The 15,173-nt window shown below is 35.9% G+C and overlaps 1 protein-coding gene across 7 annotated transcripts in view; it reads left to right on the top strand.

Moving 5' to 3' along the window:
* Nucleotides 1–15,173, top strand: part of PPARGC1A (PPARG coactivator 1 alpha) — a 684,512-nt gene that overhangs the window by 664,395 nt on the left and 4,944 nt on the right. For all 7 annotated transcript variants that reach the window (XM_032271915.1, XM_032271932.1, XM_032271939.1 and 4 more), the window contains 2 exons: nt 10,288–10,409; nt 10,752–10,903. In XM_032271915.1, the coding sequence (XP_032127806.1) occupies nt 10,288–10,409; nt 10,752–10,903 (274 nt within the window). The remainder of the gene's footprint in view (nt 1–10,287; nt 10,410–10,751; nt 10,904–15,173) is intronic.

Raw genomic sequence — 15,173 nt, 5'->3', positions numbered from 1 at the left:
TTTCTATTTCCTGTTACTTCTCTCTTTGAGTGGAAAATGAGGACGTATTGCTATCTCATTTCAGTTTTTGTCTTTTCGGCTGGCAAGAGACTTAAATTGTCCATGGAGAGATTGAGTTCAAGTAAGATTTAAAGGAGGCAGTGGAGGAAGACTTGCTAAGAAAGTTATCATTTCTGGCCAAGCACAGTGGCTCATGCCTGTAATCCCAGCACTTTGGGAGACCAAGGCAGATGGATCACTTAAGGCCAGAAGTTTGAGACCAGCCTGGCCAACATAGGGAAACCCTGTCTCTACTAAAAATATAAAAATTAGCCAGGTGTGGTGGTGCATGCCTGTAATCCCAGCTACTCAAGAGTCTGAGGCAGGAGAATTGCTTGAACCTGGAAGGTGAAGTTTGCAATGAGCCAGAATTGCACCACTGAACTCCAGCCTGGGTGACAGAGTGAGACGCTGTCTTAAAAAAAAAAGAAAAAAGAAAAAAGAAAAGAATAAAAGTCATCATTTCTTCTGTGTGATGGTCACCATCTAACTGGGTAGTCGATACATCCATATTTCTTATGAACTACTTTTCAATAATATTTTATGGACTTTACCACCACTTACCAGGGGCATTAATTTACTTGACATATAGACAGTGCTGGTTCTTCTGTGTAAAGATCCAGATTATGTTAAACTTGTTTGCTCTCTGAAGGTCAGTTCTCATTTTCAGCAGCTGCTAACTAGTGGGTAGACTTTACTCCAGCTCCCTACTGCTGTTTATCAACCTAGCCTTTGGATGGCAAAAATAAGGCAGTCCAGTTGTCAAAATCCAGCTCATGCCCACGGCAGACATTCCTAATCGATAATAGAACTCTTTCCCATCGAGCCCCCTCAGAGCTTTATGGTCTTTCCTGATGTGGTGCTCTAGGGAGCCACGACTAATCGATGAGATATAGCACTGCTTTTGTTCAACGCAACTGCTGCTTGCCTGTGTTAGCCACTCAGAGTTAGCTCAGTGCAGGTCAGCTTTTGACATATCTTGCGTCTAAGCTAGCCAAGACTTAGGGAAATTATTTTTGACTGTAAAGGTTAGATTTATATGTTATCTTTAAGAAAACTCACTAACATCAACACAATTTTGCAAAACCTATACAAAAGAGCTGACTAATGGAATCAAAATCAAGGATTGGCCAACAGTTACCAGCTGGAGGAAAAAGGTTAAATGAGAAATTTGTTCAACACAGTCACTTAAGAAGAAAGAAGTGAGAAGTAATTGAACACGTAGGCCAAAGTTTTGTGGGGGTTGCTGCCATTTACCTAAGACCGAATCAAAGGCATTTTGCAAATTATATTTTCCCTCATTTTTTCAGCTTCCAAATGAGCAGTGATATTAAGATTTGCCAAAGTGTCATTAGTTAACACTTACGAAGACTAATGAAAATTAAATTCAATTTTTCTAATATCACTTTATTTAATTAATGGCCTATTCAATAATTATAATAACTCACATTTATACAGTGCCATATAGTTTACAAAACCTTTTAATACAGAGCATTATAATCATTACAAAAGAAAATTGTGTTGAGCAAACGCGTAGGAAAATGATTATTTTGGTGTTTGCAAATTTATATTTTATAAAATCCTTCAATTTTTCCCCAAAAAATAGGAAATTAAAGAGAGAGATTAATAGTTTCATCATAAATTTCTTCATATGGCTAAGACACAACACAGTTACAACTAAAGCCAGATTAATATTTTAATCAAAAATGTGGAAATAAATGACCTGTGTTTATTTTATGCCTTCTAAAGATGATTAAGTGCCAGATACTTAATAAAGAAAGGAAGGGAGACATCTTCTTTGTCGCTAATTTGGCCCTTTACAAATAGAACAAATGGTGTCGTTGGTCTAGGTGAGACAAAAGCACCCTGACGGTTACCAGCCTCAGCTTGGAAGCATCTGCTGTCCCTTTGTGTCACAAATGTTGACTAGTTTCTCTATTAATTCTTAGATGAAAATAATCTGTATCAGTTCTCTTCCAAACAGCACTTGTAATGCAAGTGTCAACTTGGTTTATATTAAATCATTTTACAGTAACTAGACATTTGTGAGAATTTTGGCTTTGAAGTTTGTTTCTGTTTTTAAAAATAGATTGAAGGAAACCTAGAACATAGAGATTGTTTACTAACAGAGTAAACTATAAATTATAAGTGCTTAATAAAGATTTGGGGCCAGGCGCAGTGGCTCACGCCTGTAATCCCAGCACTTTGGGACACTGAGGTAGACAGAGCACAAGGTCAAGAGATCAAGACCGTCCTGGCTAACATGGTGGAACACTGTCTTTACTAAAAATACAAAAATTAGCTGGGCATGGTGGCACACACCTGTAATCCCAGCTGCTCTGGAGGCTGAGGCAGGAGAATCACTTGAACCCAGGAAGACAGAAGTTGCAGTGAGGAGAGATTACGCCATTGCACTCCAGCCTGCCGACAAAGTGAGACTCTGTCTCAGAATACGTACATAAATAAATAGATATTTGGGACTTAGTGTTGAACCAATTTCCACTTGGACAAACATTGCTATTTCTATTTAACATAAGTAAAAACTCATAGCTCTTTCTGTAATAAATATTTACCATATGCTTGGGGTATAAAATTAGGAAAGATATGGTCACTCTATCCAAGGAGCTTCAACTCTATTGGCAGATGAGAATACACAAACAGACAATACAAGGTGATAAGTGCTATTATAAGGGGTACATCTGTGGCACTGTGGTGGTATATTGGGCGATACACAGATCTGGGTATGAAGGGGAACATCCTCAGACATGGTGAGATTGATCCAAATCCTAAAGCGAGGAAGGATAAAGGTTTTCTCCACCTGCAGCATCCAATATGGAAGCATTTAGCCACATGGCTAATTTGACTGGGCCATATTAAGATGCACTTTGTGACTGGATTTAGAAGACTTAGTATAAAAAATAGCGTAAAATACCTCACTAATCTTTTTATATCAATCACAAATTGATATAATGTTTTGGACATGTTGAGTCCAACACAATATATTATTAACATTGAATTTTTCATATTTTTACTTTTTAAAATGTGGCTCTTGGAAATTTTTAAATGACATATACTGCATTGTATTGTTACTGGACACTGTTGTTTTAGACAGAGGCTACAGATTATACTAAGCCTCTAAGAAAGAATAAGTTATATTGAGAAACTACTAGTCATTTAATCAGAACACTGAGGCACAAGAGGGGCAAGAAATAAGTCTAGAGGGAATGGTGGAAGACAGCCTAAAGGGTCTTATAATTTATGCTAAAGGTTTTGAAATCTGCCTTGAAGGCTTCATGGAAATATTTAATGAGTTTACCCACATGAATATTTTTTGATTGATTTCCTTCCTCCAAATGATTGGCTTTCTAGTGCCATAATGCATTCCCAAAGTGTTTTTGTATGGACTTGAGTGCAGGGATACATGCAATCATTTTTAACTGATTTGAAAAAAATTAGCTTGAAAATGTGGACATAGAACAGCTAAGGGAGCTAGGACAGTCCAGACCTAGGTTGGTCAGGTAGGTGATGTCCTTTCAATTTTTGAAACGCTCTTAATGTAATGAGTAAGAAGCAAATTACATTGAAGATATATTGGGTGCAGTATTGGGTTATCCATTAATCAAAGCAATCATATATTTAGGGAACCAGAAAAACAGAGGCTCCAAAAGCCAATGGGGATACAAAAAACCTTTAAAAATTTAATAATTGGTATTTTACAGAATTAAAGTCATAGTTTTAACCTTTGTCTGCATTACTTCTGTTTTGAGTTCCATAAGTAGGAGGTATTTCAGGATATCTGTAAACTTTTCATTGCTTATGTTTCTAAAATCTTAATCCAACCCTAGTTGAGTGAACTAAATCAGAAAGCAAAGAGAACGTTAATAATTAGTAATAAAAAATGCAAGACCATATACAGTGGTTGAGTGTTAACCATTGTTTCAGTTGCCACTTTCCTGCAATTTCCATCCAGACTCTCAAAAAGCAATTCACTTTCTGCCTTTCTCAGACTCATAAGCTTGAAATAATTCAGGTTATATTGGGACTCTACAAGCCAGAGTTTAATACTTAATGTCTAAACTGTCACTGCTCTAATTTCCTGTGGAGTTCTAAGTCCAACTCCATTTGCAATCTGTACACTTTTCTGCCAGAAAACATGATAATGGGTGGTTAATTTAAAGGGCAAATCTAGACATCATGATATGGCTCAGCACTGAAAACCAAAACCAGGTGTGCTCGGGCAGCAATGACTATGCTATTTTACTTCCCTGTTGGTCAGTGTGCAGCTCAGAAGCCAGAGACAGTATATTACTGCTGATAATTACAAACTTCTTCCAAATGAAATGAAAAAAAATTGTGCAATTCCTCAGAGTTATTCTTTTTTAGAGAAAATGAAATGGCTTTCTAGTCATGTGTCTTTAAAGAGATATTTTAGATGTGTAAGTATATGTTATATTATGACTCTAAGTTCAATATTTAGAAACATTCAGTTTTATGGCAAGATGAGTAAGTTCTAGAGATTCACTATGTAACATAGTTCCTATAGTTAACTATACTTTTGTACACTTTAAAATGTTGAGAGGCTTCATTTCAGGTTGTTACACCCCCCCACCCCCCCCAAAACCACACATACAGAGGGAAAAAAAAAAAACACAAAAGAACACAAATAAATTTTGGAGGTGATGGATACATATGGTCCCATGATTGTGGTGATGATAACAAGGATATAGGCATATTTCCAAACCTATCAAAATGTATATATTTGCTATGTATAATTTTTGATATATCAATTATACTTCAGTAAAGCTCTTTCAAAAAGTAGTTATCCATACTGTTACTCAATACTTTTCATGTTTTCTGACTTACCAGTGTGTTTACTTGCATGTTAGCTTTTTTTTTTTTTTTGTTTTGAGACGGAGTTTCGCCCTTGTTACCCAGGCTGGAGTGCAATGGCGCGATCTCGGCTCACCTCAACCTCCGCCTCCTGGGTTCAGGCAATTCTCCTGCCTCAGCCTCCTGAGCAGCTGGGATTGCAGGCACGTGCCACCATGCCCAGCTAATTTTTGTATTTTTAGTAGAGACGGGGTTTCACCATGTTAACCAGGATGGTCTTGATCTCTTGACCTCGTGATCCACCCGCCTCGGCCTCCCAAAGTGCTGGGCATGTTAGCTTTTATTTGCCTCTTAGCTCTTAAGTAGACTTCCTGGACTTGTCCACATTAACCAGCTTTAGATGCTATGCAGGGATATTTGCACACAGTACTTGAATGGGGGACACTTTGGAAAATTTAATGCTACAATTTTGCTTTTTTCTCTAAGAACACCCCCTAGTAGTAGGCATTTATTCAATACCCTCTGAATTAGATTACATAATCAATATTAAGGACAAGAAAAAAAACACTATTTAGCATTTTTTAGAATCCATCCATGGTATTTATAATATCTTTGCAATTTTTGAGGCAGTCAGGTTACAGCTAATCTAGGAATGAACTCCAGTCTTTCATTTCCAAAGTTGATATATAGTTTCCTTAGCATAGAAGGAAAGATTTTTACATTATTCTGACTCGGAAACGTGGAGAGAACTGAAATCTACATATCAGGCTCTTCCTTGTTACCTAGCATAACAGGACATTTTAGAGAGATAACCCATTAAAAAGCATCAAATGTAGAGGTAAGAATTCGACAAATGTTTATCTCTCTATTACCTTCTGCCTTTTCTTAGTCAAACCCCTTTTATCAGGAGTAGTTTATTTGATGAGAAACAACCATTGTATATTTTCCCCCAGCTAAGTGGGAAGCTCTAGACTCTTTTTGATAAAGGTTTTAGTAATGTGAAGTCAGTTAATTCAGTTAGTTTTTTGTTTCTTTATGTATCCCCCGCATTTTAGTAGAATGAGGATTCACTGTAGCTGTTAATGCAACATAAGTCTTCAATTTTATTATCCACCCCATCAGCATACTAGGTTTTGTGAAAACTGAAGCTAAAAGTTATTTGATAAATGTTCCACCCTACTCAATAGTGAAAACTGGCCTGAAAATCATTTTTCAAGGAGCTGTTTCCAAAGGTTTAGAGTTCCTCCAAGCCTTTAAGAAGTTGAAAATGTTATTAAGCATTTTGATTTCTTTCCCTTTCATCTCCTGTTTAGAAATTAATGTCTTGAAAAATTGGCTGCAAATGTTAAGGTTTTTTTAAAGATATGAAATCTATTCATCTGCCTAGTACAACTGCAACATGTTTAAAAGAATCAGTTCTTTGCTTGACATTTTGGCCAATCTTGGAAAGATTTTTGTCTTTGCTTTCTAGGCGTTAGGATGCCTTTTATTTTCATTTTTAGCAGTAGGAAAATCAAGCACTTCAGTAATTTTCTCAAATAAGAATTTCAACATGTATTCAATCTCTGATCTTTGTAAGGTAGGAGGCATGGTCCCATTCCTGTGGTTCATAAAAAGAGATGGTAGACAAACAGGTAATTCAAGCAATTGTGGAGCAGCCCTTTGGTTTCCTGTTTCTCCCCTCTAGGTTATATCTTCTTTTTACTGTAGAATGTATCAGTATCCATTATAAAAGGTCCTCTGGTTTATATTTTGTATGGGATCATTGTTGCATACAACTTTGTATAAAGCTGCAATTCAGAGACTGTCCCAATATGTCTGCATATGGGCATACATATGGTCGATTTTCACTTTAACTTCAAATTTCCTTGAATACATAGGCTGTGTGTATTCCTATAATGGTAGTTGAGCAATTTATTTGCAATGGCTCAATATCTTTCTCTCACTTCTGCATTTCCCCCTCCTTTCTCTCTATATAGTAGTAACTTTCCTAAAAGGCTCATTTAAAAAAAAAAAATTCCTTAACACCCAGGAAAGCTGGCGCCAGGAAGTTTAAGTTTAGATAACAGTCCCATCACATTTGGCTGTTTGACTAGAGCTGGCTGCGTAAATAGAATGGAATGTGGTGTTATGATTCCCTTGCTCAAGTGTGCAAAGATGGTCTGGGATGTGCCTGTCTATCCATTTCTACTTCCTGACTGCCAGGATGTGCTCAGTGCTCTGAAGCAGCACAATCACAGCCTTCAATTGAGACATACAATCTACATGGAAGGGCATCAGGCAGCCTGCTCTGTTTACTCCACTTCATTGGGTCAGTTATTTAGGCTCAATGGCTATTGTCAGAAGAGTTATGTTTTACCAACTGTTTGTTATCCCCTACCTTTGATTTTCACAAGTGATTTGTATGAGCAAGATCCCTGCAAACATGTAGTTGAAAACATGTAGCTACTTCTTATACTTAAATCTGTAAAATAAAATTATGGAAATCTTTGTTTCTTCACTCAACTGAGCTATATGAGCAAGGTTTTTTCCCTGTGATAAAATACCAAACCTAATTTTCCTTCTTCTTTGTGCTAGAGAGTCTCAGAGAATAAGGACCACACTTAGGCATCTTTGATGTAATGAAGGGAATGGGGTAAATGTTCAAGATGAATAATTGATTAGTAATTAATTGATTTTTCAACATATTTATTGATAGTCTGTTATGTTTCAGTGCTTTATTTAAAATAAACACAGTAGTGAATAGAACAGATATGGCCTTTACTGTCATGTAGCTTTTATTATCCTGGGGAGGTGGATGTTAAATAGTGGGTAAACTATTAATTGCAATTGGAAAGGAGAGTTTTTCATAAGAGCAGCTAGTAGGATTTCTGACCTCATTGCAAGTCTCAGAAAAAAATGGTGATTGCTGAGCTCAAGGTTATTGTAGACAGTGTGTGTGTGTGAGAGCATTGGGAGTGGTGCAGTGTGAATAGGGTGTTCCAGTAGCAGGAAAACAGCATGTGCAAAGACCTTGGGAAGGAAGGTATACAGTATATACTAGACTAGTAGAAGCTCAACATGGCTGGAATAGAAAGTCACAGAAAGAATGTGATATGGGAGATAAAGCCCATGGTTACAATAGGTCCAGACCATACAGGGCCTTGTAGGTCTTATTAATGATTTAGGTCTTTCATTAAAAGTTATGAGATGCCATTGGAATGTTTTAGAAGTCGGCTGGGCACGGTGGCTCACGCCTGTAATCCCAACACTTTGGGAGGCCGAGGCAGGTGGATCACGAGGTCAAGAGATCGAGACCATCCTGGTCAACATGGTGAAACCTTGTCTCTACTAAAAACACAAAAAATTAGCTGGGCATGGTGGTGCATGCCTGTAGTCCCAGCTACTCAGGAGGCTGAGGCAGGAGAATTGCCTGAACCCAGGAGGCAGAGGTTGCGATGAGCTGAGATCGCGCCATTGCACTCCAGCCTGGGTAACAAGAGTGAAACTCTGTCTCAAAAAAAAAAAAAAAAAAAGAAGTTAATGGACATCATTGGATTCCTGTTTTCTTAGCAAAGACTATTCTAACAACAATGGAAGAATAGATTGGAGGAGAATAAACATATCCACAGGTTCAAGTTAAGAGATTGTTTGTTATACTAGTCCAGAAAGAGAAGCTGGAGGTTTGGTATAGGACAAATGGAATAAAGCAAATAGACTAGAGAGAGATTTAGGAGATACAAATCAATAGGACTTGATAAATGATTAGATATGTGAAGACAGCCAAGAGAAAGGAGTAAAGGGAGGTACTTAAGTTTCTGTCCTAAATAACTGGCTAGATGGTGTTCATTTCACTGATACAAGAACATTGGGAAAGAACCAAATGGGGAGAGGGAAAGGCTGGAGGGTTGGGCTTTGGTAAGGTGGGTGTAGTTTGAGTTTCCTCAGGCACAACCAACCTGAGATGTCAAGTAGATAGTTGATTATTTGCACCTAAGGCTCAGATGAACTTACTTTCCTAATAAAATATAGAGGCAGGAATGTTACATATGGTAGAATAAGCCCACACATTAGTAATCTTATCATCTAGGAAGATATAGGGTCTGTGAATGGTTTAGTTACATTTCACAAATGCTTGTTGGATGCCTACTCCTTTCCAGATTCTTTGCTAAATACCAGACATATGAAAAGGAAAACCATTCAGTAAATAAGATAGAGCATCTTTTTGTTTTCAGCTTGAATTACTCTTTTCATCATCCAAGACCAGGGACTCTCAGTACATCCAAAGAAAACTCTTGGGCAAGCTAAGTCTGTACCTCAGTCCTCTGTTTCTAGTCTTTGCTTCAACCTAACTTAAATCTCTGAAACCTTAAAATCGTTTTATCCTTGTTTGTCCTTAGTATATATACAAACTAGTTGGTGAGCACGTTCTTTGTATTAACTCTTTATGTTCTTAAAACTTTGAGAGACACCATAACTTTGGCCTTGTCTTCATGGAACGAGAGTTAAAGGATTGCCTCTTACACTAAGAATGCAATGCTGTTCTTTAAAAAAAGAATTTATCCTCAGGCTGTAAAATATTATTCCTATATTTTGTAGGTTATAAATTGCTGATGACTTTCAGATTATGATGATATTGACTCCACTTGTGAAAATTAGGCCACACCCCTCTAGTCTGTTCCTAAAATAAGACTAGATTTATTGGCAAAGTGAAATTTATAGCCTCTTTTATTTAGCTCTTATTCTTTGGAGACTCATGGCTTAAAATGGCCTACATTTAAGACTGTGTTTCTTAAATTATGGTCTTTGGACCACCTCCATCAAAATCGCTGGGATGTGCTTGTTAAAAATGAAGGTTGTAGAACTTTATCTTACGTTTTTTTTAGTACAGCTGAGATAAAACCCAACAATTTACATCTTTAACCAGCACCCCAAGTAATTTTTATTTATAGTAGAGTTTTAGAGCCACTCTTTTTGAGGATGTCAGAATTTATTCATTTCATTATTATAAATTTGAGTTAATGAGAAATGTAATAGTTTGGTAAACAAGGTCAGTTTCATAACAATTTTGATTAATAATCAAGTCACAAATGTCCAAATATTTAATAGGTATTGTTCCATAATTTTTAAAAAGTGCCTTATACAGATTTCTTTTCTAATATGTCCAGTTTATCTGAGAGTAGAACAGAGACAGATAGGAAAGGTCGAAAAGAGTAGAGGTGAAGAGAAGAATGCATATGAGCGAGAAGAGGTTGATATTGAAATGGGAATTAACACGGTTCAAATGTAGCCGTTCCTTCAGTTGTAGTGTATGTTTTGCTCTAATTGCCATACTCAGTGGGGTTTATTATGCATGATTGTACACTTATGAATCCTTCTAGAGGGCTAGGTTCTTTCTCATCTTCAGAACTAGCAAAACCGTTTCCTTTCCCCCCATAGGAAGAACGCCGTGTGATTTATGTCGGTAAAATCAGACCTGACACAACACGGACAGAACTGAGGGACCGTTTTGAAGTTTTTGGTGAAATTGAGGAGTGCACAGTAAATCTACGGGATGATGGGTGAGAATCTTCAAGATTATTTCTTGTTTAGAAGCTGACGTATGTAAAAAATTATGGCCATAAGATTACTGGGATGGGAGTTGCCAATGTAAGTGCTTTGACAGATGACATGTTGAGTTCAGAACCTTATTTATTTTCTTTCATCCCTATTTATTAATCTTTCTAGTTGAGATTTCCTGTCCCAGAAATAAGTATTTAGCTGCTTGACAGGACAATCACACTGATAAATGGATGCAGTGGCTCAGACGTTGGCACCGGAGAAGTCTCACAAAGTGGAAAGGGTTACAGTCCCATGTGCTAACACTTCTTAACCAGCTTTGAACTCTTCTTTGTCCATTGCAGAGACAGCTATGGTTTCATTACCTACCGTTATACCTGTGATGCTTTTGCTGCTCTTGAAAATGGATACACTTTGCGCAGGTCGAACGAAACTGACTTCGAGCTGTACTTTTGTGGACGCAAGCAATTTTTCAAGTCTAACTATGCAGACCTAGGTATGGATTTTATTGTACATACAATGAGGAATCCATAATGTAGAGCTCAAGATGGGAGCAAACATAATCCGTAGGCACCTTGGGTTGAGCCATCACTTTATTTTACTAAAGGGAATGTTTGAATACTGATTTTTAAGAAAAATATATGAGACAGTTTCAGGAGAAAGGGGCCTAGGTTTTGGTAAGAAAGCACAGGTGTAAATTCTTTGTACCATCTACTCAGGTGCTGAAAATTGTAGTAGGTACATATGTGAATATTGTGTATTTCTATGTGTGTTCATGATTTCTGTGTGTTGTGTGTGCGTGCAGCATTATATTTTTTGAATGCATGCATTGTGTGTATCTGTGTGGATACTGTATGTCTGTGTGTGTTTTGTATGAATATTAAACATGTATGTGTGTGGTATTGTGCTTTGTGTGTGCATATGTTGTGCAGATGTGTGCAGATATCATGTGTGTATGTGTGTGGGCATTGTGTCTACATGTGTTTATGATTTGTGTTTGTGTTTGTGTGTGTGTGTTTGTAACCTGTTTTTGCTTTCTAGGCTTACCCTGAATCCTTTCACAAACCATAGCATTGCCATCATTGTTTTATGGAACAGAATATACAAAAGTCCCATATTTTTTTCTTATTATTTCACGGACTACTTAGAAATATCATTTTCTATGTACTACAGCTAGACAGAAGAAAATTAAATTTCATATACTAAATCACACTATGTTTTCTTTAAAACAAAAGAAAAAAAAACACCTGTTATTTTGAGTGCTTCCATATGCCAGACACTGTGCCAGGAGCGTTGTAAGCATTTTCCATTTAATTGCTAGACCTCTCCTAGGAGCTGTATATTATTATTATCATCCCCATTTTACAGACTAGGAAACTGAAGCATACAAAGTATTTATTTTTCCTGTTATGAAAGATGCATAGACTCAAAGGGTAAAATGTGGAAAATTAAAAAATAAAATAAAATCACATATCTACCTGTCACCTACGAATGACCACTATTACCAACGAAGTGATTTGTCTTCCAGTATTTTGTTCCAGAATGTCTAATTTCTTACCATTGAAGTTATATATAAATATATGTATTTATATATATGAACTTTCAAATTCTGCTTTTCTCAATTTATATATAAATTCATGTCCTGCTGTGATTTACAAGATTAAAAATAATTTATTAACATGCTTTAATGGTTGCACCATATTTTGCTGAGAGAATAGAACCATTATATTTAGTCATTACATTATAGATTAACATTTATCTAATTTTTAATTTTTCAATAGTATAAATAATGTGATAATGGACATCTTAATTTCATTTCCAATTTTAATTTTGTTCCTTTGCATGTCATTCCCTATCTCATGTGTGCATTGTAATCCTTTAAATTCTTTGAGGAAGGAAAGTGGCAAATGCCTTGTACATATGACATAATTATTTTAAATTCATTTGTAATATTAATCATAAATTAATATATAAATCTAGTCCTCAGCATTATTAGATGTCTATTTGCACTTCTCTGGGTTGGTATAAAGAAATAAATATTGAATACCAAATACAGGGATTTTTTTCTTCTGTCCAACAAAGAATGTCTTCCTAGAGTAATTGATACAGGTGATGTGCATTGTTCAGAGGGAATATGCTATAATTCATTCCACAAGCTAGATAGATAGTGGGAAGTAGGGGAGAGGCAGCTGACTGTTAGAAAGATAGAGGACTAGGGATGAAAATATAGAACGTAGCAAGTCATTTGTTCAAATGTTAGCTGATAAAAACAGTCAAGACAGATTGAAGTCTTGAGCTGATTTGACTTATTTTCTTCGGTGATGAAGGCCAGAATGTTTCTAGTCTCTCAAAACATCTAGAGTTTAAAATAACCTACCTAGAGGGGCCTTTAGATCACGATTCATCACTGGTAGAGGGAGGATTGGATGGTATTTCCAAATTGACTGGAGTCTCCATGAAATATTTCTAAGAAGAATGCTTCCTCTCTCGTTATCTCCCTGCCTAGCCAGCAGCAATAGAAACTTTGCCATTGCTAAGCTCGCTCTGTGTTTTCTGAAAAGTATGTTTGATGTGCATTGTAGTAGCATGGATTTTTCCAATTCCCTCAAGCTCTACAGTGGCACAAAGGTAGTTTTCTTTTTTCTGGGCTCCAGCACTATATAGTCCAAAGAGGCCAGGCTTTGGAATCCTGCAGACCTGAGACTGAAATCTGGCTTAACACTGCCATTGGGCAAACAATTCAACCCCTTCAGTTCTGCTTCTTTATTTGTGAAATACTATATACTGTTATTTTGAAGATTAAATAAATGGTTGTGATGCTGTTAGCATGGTGTCTGGCATAACATAGGTGCTTAATAAATAGTGGCTAGGATTATAATTTAAAATGATGGGGATGAGAAGTTAGAAGTGTAAAGTCGTTTTAAAATGGAAAAATCAACTCTAGGAATCAGCTTTGAAACTCAGAAAAGTTCTCATGTGTCTTGTCTTTGTTCCCTAAAGAATTTAAATATTCTTATGCTCACCATATTTAGTGTTCATGCATGCTTCAGGGCATGGGAGCTGTCCTGATTGGGAGCTTGCACGTATGTCACAACAGTAAAGTAAAAATGATGTGACACAGATTAATTTTGCCAAGGCAGGAAAGTAACCTATCATTTTAGTTAGATTTAACCAATTTTTTTCCTGTTTACTTGCTTTCCCAAATTAAGTCAGCTTATATGCATTCTATTTCTTTACTATTGAAACTAGATAATGGTGACTACAATATTGTTAGAGCAAAACATAGCAATTTCAGCTACTATTTATGACCCAGTTTTATAAATGAGAGTGAGAGATTAAAATGACCTAATCAAGGTTAAAACACTGAAGCCAAGATTTAAGTTCTTTGATCTGTAGTCTGTGTGTCTTTCTATTTACTGTCTTATAAGCAAATGGACCTTTCTAAAGACCTCTATGAAAAAAAATGTCAGAGGGGAAAAACGAAGAGAAATTAAAGTAGGACTACAGTATCCAAACAGAATAATGGGTCAGTATTATGAATGTAATAGTTTTGATTAGAAATTAATGATGTTATGTAACTTACACATATAAAAAAAGAAATGACACATACATTATAAATTATTTATTAACTCAAATGAATTTATTGTATTATAAAATATTCTTGATTATATATATAACTTTATGTATTCCTTTTCCATTCATTGATAAATCATTCCCACATCCCAATATAAATATTTTCAACCATGTTTTTAATAATATTTTGGTGCTTAAGATTAGTATATTCCTTTAACAAATATTAATTTGAGTACCTCTTTTGTGCCAACAGTTTTCCAGGTGCTGGGACTATAAGTGTGATGTTATTTGTTTCAACTAATACAGTATTATTATTCATAACAATTTATTTTGAAAAATTAGAGTGGCTTTTTGAGTTATTCCTATAACATTTTTATTCTACCTTACCGTATTCCAATATCCTTTCATTAGCAGAAGAGAAAGTGGCAGAATAGATGTTATTGCCTCAGAAATTAAATGTAACCACATTCCATCTCGTGCAACCAAATATTTTTTGGTTGTTTTCTGAGTAACAATGTGCCTATATAAATGGGTACATATGTGAATACTATAGTTCACAGTGAAGAAACTGTTGAGAACTACTATTTCACAATTTTTTAAATATTTGCTAATCAAAATACAGAAACACTGAATATTGCAGAGTTAGGAAATTTAAAATATTCTCAAAGTGTTCCTCAAGGAAAAATATGTATATATTTTCTTGATGGTTCCAGGCTGACTTTTATCACAGACTCCATCATTAGAGGAATCTTTCCTCTTGATCTACAATGTGAGTGGAATTCTGATTTCAGACTAATCTCTAGCAATGAGCTGGACATTTTTTTTCATCTCTACAAAAAAGATTTTGATTTGAACAGCAGTTGTTTGTGAGGCCTTAGCAATACAAGAAAACCATTCATTAGCCTATGAAGAGAAGCGTTGAAGGCAGTGTAATTTAAGAAATGACTATTTAAGATGTTATTAAGGAAAGATTGGCCAGTTTTGTCTTTTTTTTTTATGATTAAGATTGTAATTGTTCTTGTTGCTCTTACCTTAAAAAACTTCCTGGAAAAAAGTCAGTAAAGACAAAAGATGATGAGAATGAAAGGAAAACATAAGTAAAGACATTTTCTTGTCTTTAAATCTAAGTATGCAAAGGTAGATTGAAGCTTGGGAAAGGGGATGGTCAGGCTAGGGAGCCTGGGGCATTGCAA

The sequence above is a fragment of the Sapajus apella genome, unplaced genomic scaffold (genome assembly GCF_009761245.1).
Source record: "Sapajus apella isolate SASKATOON/1434 unplaced genomic scaffold, GSC_monkey_1.0 scaffold5, whole genome shotgun sequence".
NCBI lineage: Eukaryota > Metazoa > Chordata > Mammalia > Primates > Cebidae > Sapajus > Sapajus apella.
This window is presented reverse-complemented; position numbering and strand designations above follow the sequence as displayed.